Here is a 19,732-nt window from a genome sequence, read left to right on the forward strand (position 1 = left end):
TAAATAAACTATTAGTGATAAATTAATGTGAATATGATAATTTTTCGGGATTAGGAATTTAATTCGGAAATCAGAAGTTTTAAAGAATTGATTTAAAATGGAGTTTTAAAATAAATGAATAAAATTCTAATGATTAAATAAATTAATGTGAATATGGGAAATTTCGGGATTAGGAATTTAATTCGGAAATCAGAAGTTTGAAAAAAATTGTTTAAAGATAGAATTTTTAAAATAAATAAATAAATGGGATAATAATATATAATGACGAAAATAATAATTAAATAAATGAACGTGAACAGTAGAATTTTTTTAAATTGGAGATTAAATTTGAAAGTTGGAAAATTGGAATTGTTTGACGGTGGAATTTTAAAATAAATGAATAAATAAATAGAATAAGAATAATCGCAAAAATAATAATAATTAAATATATAAATACGGGAATTGGGAAGACCTAAAAAGAATCTAAAGATGAAATATTAGATAGTTGAATTACTTAAAAACTAGATTTTCAAAAAAACAATTTTTAAAATTGGTGGGCTTTGGAAGTGGGCCAAGCAAGGTGGCCATGCAAAGGTGGAGGAAATAGGGTTGATGGGTATTTGGAAAATGGGTATGTGGTGTAGAGAGATAACCGGGTAGGGAGTAGAAAATGAATGAGTTAGTGAGAAAATGAGGGTTTGGTGGTAGTGGGTATGAAGATGGGAGGATGAAAGACGGGTTTAATAGGTATGCATGGAGATGACTTAGAGAGAGAAACGGGTATGAAGATGGGTATGTGGGTTTGGGGAAATGAGAATGGTGGTGAGTAAAAAAGATGGGTATGGAGATGGTTGGCATGATGGATGGGTATGAGTTGTAGGGAAGATGGATATGGGGGGTAAGTGTATTTATGCATGCATGAGGATTGGTGGTATGGAGAAATGAGAAGAATGAAAGCGGGTAGCGAGAGAAACGGGAAATGGGTTTATATTCTTGTACATGGGTGGCATGGGTGATGAGATATGAGTATGAAGGTGATAGGAAGATGTATGCACGAGATTGGTGGTATGGATATAAAGGAGAAATGGGCATGGCATGGCCATGCAAGAGTGGGGAGAAATAGGTTTGGCGGGTATTTGGGAAATGTTATGAAGGGTGCATGGTGTGGTGATGAGAGAGAAAAGGTGGTGAGAAAAAAAATGAAGGCTTAGAGAGAGGAATGGGTTTAGGGGGGGTGTAGTTAAATGAGGATATGTATGGGATGAAAAATGAAGTATGGATGATGGGCTTGGGAGGCCCGTGGTGTAGAGAGAGAGAGTGTGTGTGTGGTGATGGGTATATGAAGGTTTAGGTGGGCTATAGTGAGGGTGAACACGTTAATGAATGGATATGGGAGACATGGGATGGGATAAGTGGAATGGGTAGTAGGATGATGACCTTGTGCATGAAAGAGAGGTTGAAGGGATGGATGAGTGACTATGCATGGAGGGTGCATGGTTAGAGAGATAAATGGTTGGTTAATGGAGAGGAATAATTGAAAGGTGGTAAGCAAACAAAGAGTGAACAGTGACTGAAGTGTGGAGAGCTTGACAGGAAGTTGGAGAATGAGAAAAGGGATTGGTCATGTATTCATATATGGTGACCGCATGTACATGGGGTTCATGGCTTGCGAAGTGGCAGAAGACCAGAGATGAGGTTCTTGTGGTGCTAGGCAACAAGGTGTCCTATTTGCATGACTTCTCATCCCCAAACCCTGCATTTCCGAGAGTTCAAGAAAATAGATATGATCACGTCTGGACCTCCAACACCATTCAGAAAATCCTGGGAGTGGGAAACCACAACTAAGATACAGTCCGGGTTCATCAATGTCTCCTCCAACCAGTCACTAGCTTCTAAATCAAGATGATCGGTGAGTCCATCAAATAACAAAATAGTTGGATCCATAAGCAAAACCTGAATTAATGCCATCCTCATTCTCCAACCACCAGAAAAATGTCGTGTTTTCTTTGCTTGCATCTCTCCTCTTCATTCATTTTTTTTATATTTTATATCTTTTTAACCTAGACTGAACACGATTTCCTCATTGGGTTTTTCTGCCGTTGATGCATCCATGGCTTCCCAACTAAAGGTATCAAATCAAGAGAAGGAGAACTTTGTTCTCTGACAACACGCTTCAGCTTCAGGGCATATACTCATGCGGGAGTTCATAACCGGACCTGGGTTTCTTTCCATATGATCCCTAGATTTGAATGAGAGCCCGGGACAAAGAAACCACAACAATAGAACATCCCAAAAACAGGGCATCACACAAGCCCAAGAATCACAAAAATAGGTCTCATCCCGCGTTGACATCAATGAGCTTATGGGTAAATAAGGAACTTAGATGGGCACAAGACCAAAAACATTAATCTGGGCATATCACAGGCAGCTAAGATGAAGCCAAACCGCACTTATACAAAAACTACAGAAAGAGCAACATACTTCATCTAGGCAAAGCACAACAATCTAAAGATATAATAGCAATGAACATATGGCCAATTATACCCACATTTAAGCAACGGATATGAGCCTGAAACAATAAGGAATGCAGACAAAGTAAAAAGTAAGAAAAAAAATGAAAAAAAAATACTGAGTGTTCATACCCGAGAGGTCTCTTCTCAAACCAAAGTTTCTCCCCCTTTGCCAAACTTCTCCCTCAAGAAGACCAATCGAGCTTCCTTTTCTTCTCCAGCAAAACTAGAAAACTCCCTTTTCACCCAAAAATCCTCTTTCTTTTTTTTTTTCTCCCCCTCCCTAAAAAAACTCCTCCTCCGGACGAAAAAAAATCCTTTTTCCCTTCAGTCTTCCTTCACAAGTCAATATCCACTCCACTGTTCACCTGCTCAGCACGTTTGGAGCCTCAACCACCATGGAAGAAAATATCGGTAATCACGGATATATCGGTACTTCGATTTTACGGATATATATCGGATATATCGGAGATATATCGGCGGATATTTTGGAAAAAAATATCGGTAGGCTTAAAATTGTTAAAAACTCATGGAAATGTAAAGAAAACTTCATAATAATATAATTAAAAGTATAATAGACATTTTAAAGTTGTTTTGTAGAAAAATTTGATATACATATGATATAATTTGCGATATTAAATGTAATTATATCATGTCGATCTATAAGAAATGTTAATTTTGTAATTGTTCTCATTATAAAGTCACATAAAATACTTCATTTCATTAAATAGCAATAATTTATACACATTACATTACAATGTCCCTTTAGTACCAAAATGAGGATCGATGTGGTTCAATGGGATTGATAGATGAAGGAACGCCGTCTTGCTATTGGAGGCAATATTGGTACCAACTCAATGAACCTTGATAATATTGGTTAAAAATTCTAACATGTCATGCATATATCTCTTGAGTCCTGCCCACTGCCTCTACATGGATAGGATACTCAAAGTTCACCCATGTGTTAATGCCCAATCCTCCTTCCATCTGATATGGAACTTGGTAAGGCATTTGTCTAGAAGGTGAATAATGCGACATACCATACTCTTCATCTGTTGAACTTAAAGGTTGACTATAACTCATCACATGAGGAGGGTAAACATTAGCCTCATTCGAGGAGTCACTAAATTGAGTTCCTATACTCATAGATTCAAAACTCCCTGAAAGTAACTCCTCATTATATGGTTCCATCATTCGTTCTCTTCCTCTATAAGGCTTCCCAATAGCTCCTATGCTTGGACCAGCTCTTTTAGAGCCATGGTCTTCATCCTGTGTGTAGTGTGTGAAAGTATTTTCACAGGTGAATTGGCTGACTGGATATTGACTATGTTGACGTTCATTAATATCTCCTCCCGCATTATCACCTCCATCATCAGTTCCACCTCTTGAATCATCGTAACCAGAAGCAGAAGTACCTGCAGCACTAGGTCTACTACTATGGCCAGCACTTGTGGAGTTAATCTCTTGGTGGGAATCATCAATATCTTTGCTAAAACTTTCAGAGTGAACTTCTTCAGACAACACACGTTCAACATTAACTCCAAATTCTCTAGCATGAGCGGCAATTCGTGGATCGGGATTTCCAACTTCGTCATCCAAGTGTATAGGCCTCACCCATTGGAACAACTGATTATCTTCTTCTTCACCCACCTCGGCTGAAATGTCAAGAAGATCAAGATAATCTTTTTCAGCAACTCGATCATTTTCTGCCTCCATATCGCGTAACTTTAGCCTCATATTATAGTAACAAAAAAACTAATTGCTCCAATCGAGAGTAAGCCAAACGATTTCGTTGCTTTGTGTGGATGAGAGCAAACGTGCTCCAATTTCTCTCACAGGCAGTAGATGACGCAGTTTGTGAGAGAACTTTGATGGCTAACTTTCTCAATGTAGGTGTTTGATTCCCATACATAAACCACCATTCAGCTGCAACCAATTTGATAATCATATAAATACTTATGTGGTGAATTTACAATAATGATAATCAATTTTTTCCTATAAAGACTCACCGGGCACCATGGTTGACCTTGCTGCAATTGCCGCTCGATCACCGAATCCTCTTTTTGCATCTCGAAAAAGCACAAGCTATCTATTCAACATTTAATTTGTTAATATCATATTTGTTAGTAAACGTTCAAATAAATTGATGAATGAAATTATTGTTTTATAGACAAATAACGGTTTTTTATTTACCTCATTTCCAAATTGACCAAGTGATTCAGTAGTTGGATCTAATTTTTCAAAAACATCATGGACCGCTTGAAGTAGTTCCGGATCACTACCAACTCCACGCCTATATTGAAATCTTGGATTCAAGAAGTATGCTACAATAAAATTAAGTAGAGTTAGTATTTTTTTAAACAAAATTAAATACAGAGTAAAAACTTATAAAGATATATAGTACTTAAGTACCTGCTGCATGAAGTGGATGTTTTAGTGTTTTCTCCCAACGATCTTGTATTATTTTGAACATCCAATCTCCAGCTCCTTGACGCGTAAGGTTCTTTTTCATCACGTGCATAAGCTCATACACAAATGGCATTGTGGGAACAACTTCAGAATCCATAAGTCGAAGCACCACGTATAATGGCTCATATAATGAAACTATATTTGTCATTCTGTCCCAATACGCATGGTCAAACAATAATTGCTCCAACTCTCGTCCATGTTTTGTTCGACTCAGCTTGTGTTGTGCCCAATCATCACTCATAAACAATTTTTTCAAATCGACCTTTTTTTTAAGAAGACTGTCAAGAGCAATATAATTGGTAGCAAACCTTGTAGCTCCTAGTCGAACAATGTCTCCACCACAATACAGTCTCATTTGTGCTAGTAACCAACCATGATTGTAAATGAAGTTAGTTATCTTGCGAGCATTGTTTATCACCTCGATAACACTGGGTCTTTTACCAATGTCTTCGAAGATTAAGCGATGCAGTGCGCCGCACACGGAGTCCAGTATAAGTTATACTTCTTCATCAATTGTTTCCCTACTTTCATGAACGCCGACCCATTATCTGTGACAATTTGGACCACATTTTCTTTACCGACTTCTTTGATAACAGTCTTCAATAGGTCGTATATATACTTGTGGTCTTTGATATAGTTCGATGCATCAACTGACTTAAGGAAGACCGTGCTCCCTTTAGAATAAACCATGAAATTAATAATACTTAATTTCGTGGGCCCTGTCCATCCATCTGACATTATTGTGCACCCATATGTCTTCCATTTTTCTCTTTGTTGGTTCACATAAGCTTCCATTTCTCTGTACTCCATTTCCAAGTACTTGTTCTTTATGTCAAATGGAGATGGAGGTTCGATTCCCATTCCTGCACTTCATATAAAAAAAATATGTAAAACATGTCACAAAAGACTATACTTACTAAAAGTATAGCACAATATAACATTTCAAAAATTAGTAATTACCAGCTTGTTGTGCACCAATAATCATATTCTTGAAGTGATGAGACTTTGCTTTTGCGGGTGTGACGCTCTCATAAATGAAGAATTTGCTAATTAAGCGTCCCATCGTTTCTTTAATTGCACCACCCTTGAATATATCTTTGATATTTTTTTTTTTTTGCTGTAGAAGACTTGTAAAGCGAAAGGGCAATAGGGGGTGATTGTTGCGAATGTCGCATACTATGTGATTTTTGCATCATCGGCGGTAATCCAGTAGACTGTGAAGACTCCCCCGTTTTGCGTTTGCTTCCTACAATATTCTCATATTGTTCACATTCCCATTCTGATGCTTTCGAGGCATGAACTGCAGATCGATATGCATCCCGCTCATCTGGGTGCATATCTGCCGGATACATATACACATCTTCATTCTCAACATCTTCATCATCATCTTCGTCTACCAAATGTGTATGATGAGTCCCCATTGTGCCACGTAATTGAGCACGAATGTCTTCAATATCAGCATTTTTCTTTGCTTTTGCTTTTGTTTTGTCATGCACTAGGAATCGTATCTCTTCTTTCACTTCGGGCGGCACTCTCGGACACTTTTTGGTGTTGTTATGCGGGTCTTTATGCATTAAATGGAACTTGAATCGCGTGATGCCTCCACTTTTCATCACCAACCCACAAAAATTACAAATTGTTCCATTTCGGTTACCCTCAATTGGTAAACAATACTTCCAAGTCGGATCTCGCCCTAGCAGGGCAGAACCATCTTCACTAGCCATGCTAAATCTATTGCAATAAAAATACACTTGAATGTGATTTCAATGTAAACAAAAATCAAGTCAATATTTAAATTTAAATATATGAGAAATGTACAAAATAATGATAAAGAATGAACATAGTTGATATTCCATATATTTAATTAAACTAATTAAATAATTTAGCTAAGTTAATTTTTTGAATCTAAATCTAATTCTATGAAAAATTTACTAAATTAAAAATTAATCATAATTGGATATGAAACTAAATCATGATAATCATAAAAATTGAACATATTTAATATTCCATATATAGTAGTTCATGTTAATTAAACTAATTAAATAATTTAGCTAAGTTATTTTTTTGAATCTAAATCTAATTCTATGAAAAATTTACTAAATTAAAAACTAATCATAATTGCATATGAAACTAAATCATGATAATCATAAAAATTGAACATATTTAATATTCCATATATAGTAGTTCATGTTAATTAAACTAATTAAATAATTTAGCTAAGTTAATTTTTTGAATCTAAATCTAATTCTATGAAAAATTTACTAAATTAAAAATTAATCATAATTGGATATGAAACTAAATCATGATAATCATAAAAATTGAACATATTTAATATTCCATATATAGTAGTTCATGTTAATTAAACTAATTAAATAATTTAGCTAAGTTAATTTTTTGAATCTAAATCTAATTCTATGAAAAATTTACTAAATTAAAAATTAATCATAATTGGATATGAAACTAAATCATGATAATCATAAAAATTGAACATATTTAATATTCCATATATAGTAGTTCATGTCAATTAAACTAATTAAATAATTTAGCTAAGTTAATTTTTTGAATCTAAATCTAATTTTATGAAAAAATTACTAAATTAAAAATTAATCATAATTGGATATGAAACTAAATCATGATAATCATAAAAATTGAACATATTTAATATTCCATATATACTAGTTCATGTTAATTAAACTAATTAAATAATTTAGCTAAGTTAATTTTTTGAATCTAAATCTAATTCTATGAAAAATTTACTAAATTAAAAATTAATCATAATTGGATATGAAACTAAATCATGATAATCATAAAAATTGAACATATTTAATATTCCATATATAGTAGTTCATGTTAATTAAACTAATTAAATAATTTAGCTAAGTTAATTTTTTAAATCTAGATCTAATTCTATGATAAATTTACTAAATTAAAAACTAATCATAATTGCATATGAAAAAAAATCCCAATAATCATAAAAATGAACATATTTCATATTTAAAATATATTAGTTCATGTTAATTAAATTAATTAAATAATTTAGCATGTTAATTAAATTAATTAAATGTGAAACTAAATCACAAATAATCATTCTAAATGTGAAACTAAATCACAAATAATCATCTAAAATAAACACATCAATTTATAATTAAATAATCAAATTAACCTAAGTCAATTCAATAAAAATATACAAATTAATTACTATTGAATATAAAAATAACATTAAATCATCCATATTAATTACAATTGCAAACAAAATTAATTACAATTTAAAATAAACATACCTTAAAATTGGAGTAATGAGAGAGCAAATGAAGAATGAAAGCAAAAATGGGTGAAATTGATGGAAAAATGGCTATTTATAGAAGAAATTTGGGCCAAAATAGCCGTTGGAACACCAATTTATCGTTGAAATTCAAATCTGGCCGTTGGATCACATTGTTAACGTTGGAATCGCATTTGGGTCGTTGGATCAACGCGGGCGTGATCTGGTCCGTCAGATCGCGTTGGAGAGAGGAGCGAAATATCTCCAAAAAGTCGGCGATTTATCGCCGAAATATCTCCGATTTATCGGCGATTTTCTGCGGCCACAGGCGATTCTTTGGGGAAATCGCCGATTTATCGGTTTTCACCTATATATCGCCGATTTATTGGCGATTTTTTGCGAAAAATCGCCCTCCGATTTTTCTCCTTGAAATGCCGTGTCGCCGCCTCCCGATACAAGATATATCGGCGATATATCGCCGATATATCCCGATATTTTCCTCCATGCCAACCACCACCATAGCTGTGGCCAACTGCTCCACCACGTGTTCCACGCAGCTCATCTCTCCAAGCAACCAGGTCCCCCCACTCGTTCAAGGCACTAACACCTCTTCCGGGTGCTTCCGAAGTGGCGGGAAAAAGCTAAAAAAAAGGAATGAATATATATATGAAAACCAAGCCAAAAGAGGGGTCTACATATAGTCATCCAAAATTTTCTATCATTGCTTCAAATAAATTATTTTCACTCTAAATTTATTAAGGTTATGTTAAATTGTAGAAAAAGATTCAAACTTTTTATTTTTGGTTTCCTTAGAGAAAATTTTATGATAAAGATAAATTGCATAAGAAAATTCTAACTTTTTCTTTTCTAGTTTCTTTAATGATAATTTTATGATAAATATTGACATGTTTTCTTTTCTGTTGCTTTTTTTTTTTTTTTTTTAAATGTTAATACCTTTTTTTCCTTTCATTTAATTAAAAATATGATATTCATCAATAAATAATATTTATAAATAGATATATCAAATATATTATCCTATAATGATTGATTATATTAATATATAATATAAGGTAGTGTATTATAATGGTATAAGAGTGTCCTTTAGTTTCTCTAAGTAAATTATTTTAAATTTTGTATAATTTACTTAATTTTTTTCTTTATAAATATTGAATTATATCATTTAAATTGATTTTAATCCTCCATTCTTTTAGTTTTCTATTTGTTTCAATTACATTTTTAAACAGAAATTTATTATGGTAACTCATATAGAATATTAAAAATTAATTTTAATTTTCAATAATTATTAATGAGTTGTATTGTATCCTTTCATACCGAGTCACATTTAAAAATTTTCAAAATCAAATTGAAAATAAAAAACACTAAAAAGTATTAAATATTTAAATAAATTTTAGTTATATTAACAATTATTTATAGTGTGTGACTAAACATAAAAATCAAAATCTAAATGTTTAAAACAAATTCTAAAATAAAATTGATGATAATCCACTACTAAAAAAATATTTAATAAAATATCAAATACAATTTTTTTTAAAAAAAATCATTTTGTTACAATTTATTTTTTTTATATTACGATTTAAAGAAACTTGATTTTATAAATTTTAAATAAAATTACAAATAAAGACCAACAAATATTTTATAAATCTATTTGTAAATCTTTTTTTTTTTTTTTTTTTTTGTGTAAAAAACTAAGTGAAATAAGTTTGAATAAACATCTAAAATTAATTCATTAATTTTATAATCAATGAATATCAAAGTCACTAATTTATAATTGGATATCCCAGAGTTATAGTTATTAAATTACACCTAAAAAATTATTATTTATAACGTCAATCAAAGAATATGAAATTCAATTTTACCTTCAAATTATCTTTGATAATTAAATTTTAATATTCATTTAAGGTTGAGTTTTACTTTTTTATTATTATCAATTGGGGAGCCTTAGATTTGGACCGAAAGAAATTTCATGATCTTGACGTAATCTGAACTCAATTTAATATTTATCATTTTATATTAAATTATATTATAATATCTATTTAATACGATTTTTTTTTTCAAAACCTCAAAAATATCAAATTATATATTATTTAATTTTACCATATAGTAAATAAATTTGATTTTTTTTAATTTCTTTTATCATTTGTTTGAAATACTATCACATTTATTATTTAAATTTTATTATAATAATACGAAATATTTTAAAACCATGGTTGTTCAATCCTGCCCAACATGTTTTACCGGCAATCCAACTAATCCGACACAAAAAAAAAATGAGGTCGGAGGTTGAATGCTCGGATAGAGCCGTAGAACATAGAAGTAGGGTTAAGTTTGGTCGGAAGAGTTCCGGTTCAAGTGGTTATTAAAATAAACCGGGTTTTTTTTCATGTTAATTCCTAAAGGCGGTTAACTAGAAGAAAAAACCCTGTTTGACTACTTCACTCATTGCTCTCCACAGCCTTCGGCCTCGAGTCCTTGACTCTCTCTCCTTCTCGAAACAGAAAAAATCTTCCTTCGATTTTCTCTCCAGAATATGTTATTCTCCAGGGGATTTTCTCGGTTGCCAAAAGCCACCTTCAATCGCTGCTCCAAGTGGCTTCTCTCTCACCACCGCCACCCTCATCCACAGGATCATCACCACCGCCACCGCCACTTTGTTCTCTCTCCTACACACAGGGTAATGCTCGCTTAAAGCCTCTCTTTGTTCCTCTCCTCTGTTTTCTTGCTGAGAAAAAATCCGGGAATATGGGGAAAATTTTGAAATTTTGTGTATTTTGTTTTGTGAACAATTGTGATTGGTAGTGTGCAGCACGTGATGGAAATAGGATTTTTCAGCAGGAAAACACAGCATTATGTCATTTTTGATCATTATGAGGATCAGAATCCGCATTTATCATTCTTTCTCATGTATCATATATTAGATGATTGTGTATGTGTGTGCTATTTTAATGTTGAAGAGGGATGGGTGATGAGGTTCCAATTTGTGGTATACTCAAAATAGGTAGCTGATTGCTTGTGTTGCTAATGGATCGTTTAAAGTCTACTTCTTTATGCGTGGGAATTGGTGTGGAAGATTGGGGAGCTTCCTGTGGTGATGAGTTCTTGTCTTGATTTGAGGTGTCAGGATGATGATAAATGGTGGACTCAGTGAATCAGCTGGGGAGCATGAAAGACTCCATTGAAGGCAGTTTGAAATGCGCCAGTGCTGTGGCTATCAATTGTTTGAGTGAGGGTTAGACTTTGAAAGGTTATAATTTGAGATGGATGAGGAGCTGTTGGTCATGATTTATGAGAATGGGAAGCATGTAGAGGACTTCTTTAAATGCATTGATTTTCTATTTTTTCCTTTGTTAGGTATATCCTATAAATCATCACATGAACTCATGCCAAGCAGTGGCAGTTTGTTGGGGCTAGGGTAGTTTACTAATCAGCTTTTGCTAATTCAATGGGCTCTGAAGAAAATAACATTGTTCAATGATATCCTTTAAGTGTGTGATAGAAATCTTCTAAATGAAATCTATGATGGTCTACTTCTCAGGTTTTAAGGTATCCCATCACAATCTGAGATGTGTCTAAACAGTTCAAGTTATTTTAGCCCTACATTGGAAGAAGGAGGCTTTAAGTTTGTTTTTGCTTGGTGAGGTGGTTTCTTGGAGAGATGAGTTTTTTATGGTACCAAGGGATCAAGAGTATTTGTGGTTTGCATAAACTCCATATTGTGTCCTTGCAAGGCCATATCTCATTGTTTTTAGGATTTTATCTGCCATCCTTGTTTTATCGTTGGTGATGGTTCAAAAATTCAAATTCTCCTTATAGAAATTTGATTGCTGGAGAAGCGTGAGGGATCATCAGTTGATGAGCCTGCCCTTTTATGTCTTTTTGGAATATCAATCTATTCTCTATCCTTTACGAGAGATGTTAGGGTTTTAATCCTAGTGAATTTTTTTCCATCCTTATCCTTCTTTTTAAAATTGATTTCATCATTCCTTTTCCTTAAGCTAAGTTTCTTTTCTTTTCTTTTCTTTTCTTTTTCTTTCCTTTCTAAGTAAGCAAAAAAATATTATAAATATTAAAAAAAAAAGCTATACACCAAGGTACATAGGACGTATACAATTGGTACAAAAAGGCATTGCTAGAAAGAGAGAAAGAAAACTCAAAAAATAACTACTCCCTCCCTTAGCTAGATTCTACTCAATCTACAAAATCAATTAAAGGAGTTGCCTTCTTCTATGTACAAGTTAACCCATGACACAAGATTGCTAAGTAACAAGCATTTATCACTTGAAACGTCTGCAACTTGCTTTTGGACACTCTTTGATTGGTTTCCTTCCAAATTGTCCAAAAAATGCATAGGGGAGTGTCTCTCCAAACTTTTTTCTTCCCACAAAGGAGTCATGCCAATTTAAAGGAGTCTTTTAAGTGTAAAAGAAAGGATCCATGCAATGCTGAACAAAGAGAATAAAAGCTACCATAATTCCCTTACTTTAGTATAGCGAAGGAGAACGTGATCTATTAATTCCTTTTCGTTATTGCAAAGGACACATTTGTTCTCTATTAACCATCCTCTCTTCTAAAGTTGATCCAAGGTCAACACTTGGCCCTAATTACCATCCCAAGAAAAAAAAGTCACTTTTGATAAGACCCATGAATTCCAAATAATGGCTATGGGGAAAGGAATTGCATGCACCAACTTTAGAATGGAATATAAATTTATGCTAGAGAAGACCCCTTTCCTAGAATCCATTCATACCACTCCTATCCCTCCCTTCTACATAGACCTTCCTTGAAGCCTTGAGAAAAGAGACTTGACATTATCTAGCTCCCAATCATTTAGGTGACTAGTGAAATAAGGAATCCAATGCCTCCCCTCCCTCAGATCATCCCAAACATCCACCAAGCCTCTTTCAATGATGTTAAGGCATACAAGGAAGGGAAAACCATACATAAGAGTTCGTCCTTGTACCACATATCCATAGCCCTTTTCATGAACTTGTATAATTGATGCCACAAAGATAGGCTACTCTATAATTGTAAAACTTCATCCTCCTCCCATTTCCCTCCTCAAAGGATACTCTCCTGCGAACCAAGTCCTATCTCTTCCTAATGTTTTTACAATTCTAACTTCATACCCATCCCCCACTTTGTAAGAACACCCACCCCCATCATCTTCTCCATACTTCCATTGAATGACATAAGGCTTCTCCTTTTGAAGCATATCTCAAACATCACTTTCCCATGACTAATACTCCCAAGTGATAGGCTTCTAATTCCTAGTCTCCCCTTTCTCTTCTCCTTGCAAACAATCAAAATGTCACTAAATGCATATGACCTTTTTGGGCATGCTATATAGGGACATAAAATAAATAGGTAACAAGAGAAGGTGCTTCAAATTACGGTAAGCCTTCCATTTTTTGAAATGTATTGTTTTTCCACAAAGATAGTTTTCTGTGGAATCTTTCTTCCACACTATCCCAAACTGACTCTCTCCTCTAAATGGAGTCCCTAAAGGAAGCACCAAATAAGCAGTTGGAAGCTCCCCAACCCTGCATCCCAACTCTAGGACAAATCCTTCACATTGGCCATCCCTATTAGGATCAATTAACTTTTCTCCATGTTAATTTTCAGCCTTGAGATAGCTTCAAACCACATAAGTACCCAACCTACATGTATCATTTGACCTTGTGTAGCATCACAAAGAACTAAGGTGTCATCGACAAACAACATAGGACACCTCCACCCCCTCACTCTAAAACCCGACAAAAAACCACCTTCCTCGGTCCTCTCCAAAAGAATTTTGAGTATATCCATCACCAAAAAAAAAAAGGTAGGGAGATAGGAGGTCCTCTTGTCTTAAACCTCTAGAGCTTTAAAAAAAACCTGAAGGAGTGTTGTTGACAAGTACATAAAACTTTGCTATCAAGATTCACCATTTAATACATTCAGTCCATTTTTGTCTAAACCCCATTTTTCCTAGAATAGCTATCCAAAAACGTCAATTGACGTGGTTGTACATCTTCTCAATGTCAAACTTACAAATTATACCACTAGAGCTATTCTTCATCTTAGAATCAATTACCTCATTAGCTATAAGCGCTGCATCAAGAATTTGCCTTTATATGTTTAGGTAAGACTCCTCCAAAATCAGAGCCTTGCTTGGTTGGTGGTTAATGTGAAGATAAACAATGATGAGTTTGTTGTAACTCTAGCTCACCTATTAATTCATTAGATTTGAATGTCGCTTGTAAAGGAGTTTTGACCACCTTTACCTTCATTGCCTTCCTGGTTTAGAGTTATGGTAGAAACTATTCTCTTTAGCAAGGATTTTCATGGGTAGCTGCTAAAGGCATTGCAAACTTGCTAATGATTTCCTTTCTTTCTTAGAAGATGTATCATTTGGAAGGTTGGACAATATGAAGTATATTTTGATGTGAAGAGGTAATCGACACTGTTTTGATGGTCACTTCTTGCTTTTGGCTTTAGTTAGAAGTTGAGGTTGAAATCATGATTTTAAAGAGGTCAGTTGTGGTAATGGATTACATAAAAATGCAGTCATAAATCATAAGCTATATACGTCCCTTAGAGAGAGAGAGAAATGGAAAATGGCATTTCCTGTGAAGAAAAAAAGAAGGGTAAGGTTATGAAAGTTCAATTCAACATGCAACAGCTTCTGGTATAAGCTGAAAAAGTGCCTCCATGAGAAGCAGCATTTTCTTGCTTCCTTATTAAGCTCTTTTATAAAACTATTCAAATAAAAAAACCAATTTTAATGGGGTCTTTCTCTTCAAAGTTCTCCTTCAATCACAATTAGTGGGGAGGCAATGGGAGAGTTACCTTTTATCCAGCTGTTGTGGCACTCTTTGGTCCTGTCTTATGTGAATTTTTTCCTTGATTGTTATGCACAAGTGCTAGTGGTCCAACAGTTGATAAATAGACCAGGAAGGAAGGAATTGGAACAACTCGCCTGGCTATTGTATTTTTTTCCTTTGATCAGACAATCAGATAGCCCTTTAAATATTCTGGTCTTGAATTAGTCATAATTTTGATGAATCCCTGAAGTATTTGCAACAAGGTACTGGACTCAGTGCACCATCTTTTGATGCAATGTTCAGTGACTTAGAAATATTGCACTCTTGGTTTGGATAAATTCTATATTGGGTGAAACAAGTTTTAAGGATGAAAGTAGGAGGTGACCTATAATTTAATGAGCAGCTTCTTTTCATACACTATCTCTAGGAGCAAGAGAGGAGAATTTGGAGGCTTAACTCTCATTGCTTAGATTAGAAGAATACATCTGAAATCTTGTTATCGTGGTTCAGTATGTTATATAGTTCTTGGGGTCTTCTTCTGTTGATGTTTTGGATGCAATGCTTCTTTGTTAAGCTCATAGTTTCCACTTTGTGAATTTGCTTATTTTCCATATGTTTTGGGCCTCTCCCTCTCTCTATAAGAAACAAGATGACTTATTGCATTGAAACATGATAAGTACAATGAAGGATGAGCTTCCAAGGTTTATAAAAACCTAATAAAGAAGGAGAAGTATGCCTATAACTCTGGTTGTAAGGAAAACTATTGAGTAGCCAAAACAAAGTACAACCCAAGATTGCATTACATGTCTCAAGGGGGTAAAAGGTCCCTGACAAAGCATACTGAGTGTTTAGCACCTTGCTTGGGCAAATGATCTGCAGGATGATTGGTACCATGTGGAGTCCTAGAAAATTTTCTCTATTTTGTGTTTGATTGCTTTGAAACACCTATTAACAATTGTTGCTTGGTTATATTCATGAGCAGGGTCACCTTTTTACATTCCAGTTGTATGCTTTGTGATCTAGCCACTTATATTTCCTTTTATCTTTTACTCTGAAGAAAAAAAAAGGGAAATCCTATATGAACAAAATAGCCACTATGGTCTATGTAAGTGTTATGCTGTTCTACTGTTGCCTTTGTTGATATACTGCCTTCTTGAGACTCTGGGTACAGTTACTTATAGATTAATGGTAGTCATGTATATGTTGTGACCATGCCCTTGAGGCCTTGCTCCATCGGCAGAATGGTTGGGTTTGGAATGAGGAAATTCCAGGTACCTCAAAGAAAAAAAAGAAGAAAAGAAGTATATGTTGTGACCTTTTTTGTTCTTGTAATTGTTTCTGGTGATTAGTAGGTTTTGGGCTGTAGAGAAACTTATTCGTGGGGTTCCCCATTCTTGAGTGGTGTTCGGCATCAAATTCATCAGGAGAGCAGCTCCTTAGCTGAGGTCAGGTTTATTTTTTATTTTAATTTTTTATTTATTTATTTTGTTGCTTGATATCCTACAACTGGCATTAGTTTTTGTGTTGTTGCTTATCTTCTATATCTGCCATCATTTTTCTAACTTACCAAATTTTCAATGTGCTATCCTTTTTCTTTTATGAAAGAAAAAAAAAAAAGTGGAAAAAATTTGTTCTGAAGGGCGGAAAAAGAATTTCAGGTCTGCAGAGATTTCTTCTCAAATAATCTTAAATGAAATGGAAATAATAAGCCTTCCCCAATCTTCATGATGAAATATTTGTCTTGATAAATGGAAACTTCAGGTTTTTTATGACTATTGTCTGAAACAAAAGCAGCCTTGGAAACAATGCAAACTCGAAAATGGCAGCAAGTTCTATATGCCATACTTATTACTTCCATAATATACCCTAGAGAATGAATTATACACATTATACCTTTTTATTTTTTTTTTATCTAAAACAAAAATTCATTAATACATAGTTAGAAGAACATGAGAAGGATGAGAAATCCTTCCCAAATATACAAACTTTGATCAAAAGATCTAATGTATAAGATGTCTCCTATATACCACACATAGCTATACAAAAGAAGTGAGGTTATGTTCTCTTTAGAAATCAATGCGTCTATAAAGGAGGCCTGAGATATGCTCCAAGATTTGCAATTTTAAACCTCTATATACACACCAAGTCCCAATTGAGCTGAATAACACTCAGGAGTGCCCTTGAAATTTGAAGTTGTTGAGGCATAAAAAATAGAAGTAAATTAAGTCTATATCGATTCTATACTTCTCTATTTATCCTTGAAAATCTTTGCATTTCTCTTCCATGATACCATCCAAATTAAAGTGAGGCGAGCAATTTTACAAAAAGTTTTGATTCTACCTATACTCCCTAAGCTTCTGAAGGAAATGGTCATCATGTCACTTATGCTCGTTGCAGGAACCTAATCTAGCTTGACCAGGTTGAATGATTTATGCTAAAGTTCCATTGTCGTGGGGTAGCGTAAAAGTAGATGATCGATCGTCTCACCGCTCATCATACACATAGTGGAACAACCAAAACTAAGGGCTTTGTGAGGTTTTCTCACCTATAGCAAGTAGTAGTTGTTGACCTTCTTGTTAGCCACTAGTCAAGCAAAAGCTTTGACTGAAGATTTGGTTTTAGGTTTCCATATGAGTTTTTCTGGAGATAAGTACACAGGAATTGTTAGATCGGACAAGTCTAAAAGGAAGGATTTTACTTAAAATATATTTGAAGAAGATAAAGACTGGGCTCTCTTGTTAGAGGCAAAAGGAATCAAATGCACATGAGAGAGAGAGAAGACTTTAGTCTTTCTAATCATCACAACTTTGAAATTATTTGAAAATTGAGCATATAGAGGTTGATCCCCCCACCATAGGTTTTCTCAAAAGTGAACCCTTACCCCAGCCATCAGAAGACAAGTATGACCTGAGAAATTTGGGAAGACCTGAGAAATGGCTTTCCAGTGGCATTGATGTAACCACCTAATTAGAATGTTGGCATCCCAATCATTTTGATGAGTTCCATGGATGCTCAAAATTACCATATGCCCAAGAGCATCTCTTTCCTTAGGAAACCTCAAACATCATTTCCCTAAGAGTGCTTCATTCCTTAAAGAAATCTCCCTAACCCCAAACCCCCTCCCATCTTGGGCTTGCACACTAAGTTCCAACTAACAAGATGATCTCTCTTTCCCTCCCCTACCCCTTATCACAAAATCCCTTTACATTTTTTCAATCTTTGACACTATTGCTAATGAAATCTTGCATAGCAAAAGGAAATAACTAGGGATAGTTTTTTTTTTTCCAGCCATCTAATCTTGCGAAATTCAGTCTACCATTGGATCCTAAAAGACACTAGCTTTTGGGTTCCCCCCTAGAGGGAGACCCAAATAGGTAAATCTCCAATCAAAAACCTTACATTCGAGCATTTAGCATTGAGGCCAGTCTACAAATTATAATTATTACTATATAACATACATACTTGCCATAATTTACTCTAAAAAAAATTTAAACTAGTCTATTTGTATGTTCCTTTTTGGTTAAATATTCAACTAATCTGTTTGTACGTTTCTTTTTGGTTAAATATTCAACTAATCTGTTGATACTTCATCAAAACTTCAATCTTTTCCAGTATTTTATGCAATTGTGACCTTTTTTCTTTTACAACCTGTTCAAATGAAGTCAAGATTTGGGGACTCTTTTCTTATATGATACTATTTATTCTACTTATTCACAGAACCTCTTCCATCCTCTACTCTTTTCCACAATTGTTTGTTATGTGGCAATGGCCCTCTTATTGTCATAAAATTTCATTACACTTAAAAGTATGCTTTCAAACACTGACAACCTATGTTGGCAGCTCATGGTGTTCTGTGCTCATCACACCAATTATTGGTGTCAGTGGTGGTGTTGTTACATTTTTATCTCAGTATATTGGATATGATTGTCATCAAGTAATTTTCTTGCCTTCTTCTGAATGACCTTTTTAAAAAAATGGCAACACTTTATTGGGAGCCCTGAAAGGGTCAAAACTTCTGGGAGCCTCCAACATTTTGGTGATGAGGACTCGACAATGGTTCTATCATGGGTGTCCCTGGTGCAGAGGGCTATGGATCTTTCTTTCTATTGGGATTGGTTTCTTTTTTGCTTGTAGGTCTAAATCCAATATTCAGGGAACCGATGGTCTGACCAAAAGAGGAACTTCCCCTAGTTCAGTGTGAATTTTTTGTTCTTCTGAGTCCTTGGGTCTTTCTCTCTGTCTTTTCTACACAGTTTTCTTTTATGATTCCTCATGCTTCCTCATATTTGATTTTTTTTTTTAATTTTATTTTAATTTTTTTATACATGACATCTCTATAGTTTGTGATGGGATGGGACCTGGGGATGGATAGTTGATGGATTTCATGTTCTGTAGAAGTTGCACCTATAAAAGAAATTATAGGAAGACCCTATTTGATGGCAGCAGTGACTGGATTTGCTTCAATAGTTCAACTGTCATTTCTGAAAGATGAAAATTGTCATTCTTAACATTTTTGGATAACGTTTATTTGTTTTGATAAAATATTTCAGATTGCTAGGTTAGTATTTTAAGAGGGCAGAATATTTGGAAATTAAAGTGGGTATGTTTAGGAGAATGCTAGTAGTTTTTATATGTTTACCTAAATAATTTTAGAAGGCTATAGTTATTTTTGAGCATGGGCTTTGACTAAT

The 19,732-nt window shown here is 34.2% G+C and overlaps 2 protein-coding genes across 3 annotated transcripts in view; one reads left to right on the plus strand and one right to left on the minus strand.

Annotated features, from left to right (window-relative positions):
* Positions 1-5,414: 5,414 nt before the first annotated feature.
* Positions 5,415-5,971, minus strand: LOC104881745 (uncharacterized). The gene is made up of 2 exons (XM_010662922.2): positions 5,919-5,971; positions 5,415-5,821 (listed from the first exon to the last, which is right to left on the minus strand). Exons 1-2 carry the CDS (start codon positions 5,941-5,943, stop codon positions 5,415-5,417), a joined length of 432 nt encoding a protein of 143 aa, XP_010661224.2. The 5' UTR covers positions 5,944-5,971.
* Positions 5,972-10,654: 4,683 nt separating this feature from the next.
* Positions 10,655-19,732, plus strand: part of LOC100232946 (solanesyl diphosphate synthase 3, chloroplastic/mitochondrial) — a 29,100-nt gene continuing 20,022 nt past the window's right edge. The window contains exons 1-2 of one of the 2 annotated variants that reach the window (XM_002268193.5): positions 10,656-10,912; positions 16,394-16,486. In XM_002268193.5, coding sequence (XP_002268229.2) covers positions 10,769-10,912; positions 16,394-16,486 — 237 coding nt within the window. In that variant the 5' untranslated portion in view covers positions 10,656-10,768. Of the gene's footprint in view, positions 10,913-16,393; positions 16,487-19,732 lie in introns of both variants that reach the window. The other variant, XM_059743221.1, reaches the window with a different exon arrangement.

This window comes from Vitis vinifera, chromosome 15, assembly GCF_030704535.1.
Source record: "Vitis vinifera cultivar Pinot Noir 40024 chromosome 15, ASM3070453v1".
NCBI lineage: Eukaryota > Viridiplantae > Streptophyta > Magnoliopsida > Vitales > Vitaceae > Vitis > Vitis vinifera.

Coding starts and splice junctions, on each gene's coding strand:
- LOC104881745 (XM_010662922.2), bottom strand. CDS start 5,943: ATGATTATTGGTGCACAACAAGCTG. Junction 5,822..5,918: donor TATTGGTGCACAACAAGCTG/GTAATTACTAAT, acceptor TATGAAGTGCAG/GAATGGGAATCGAACCTCCA.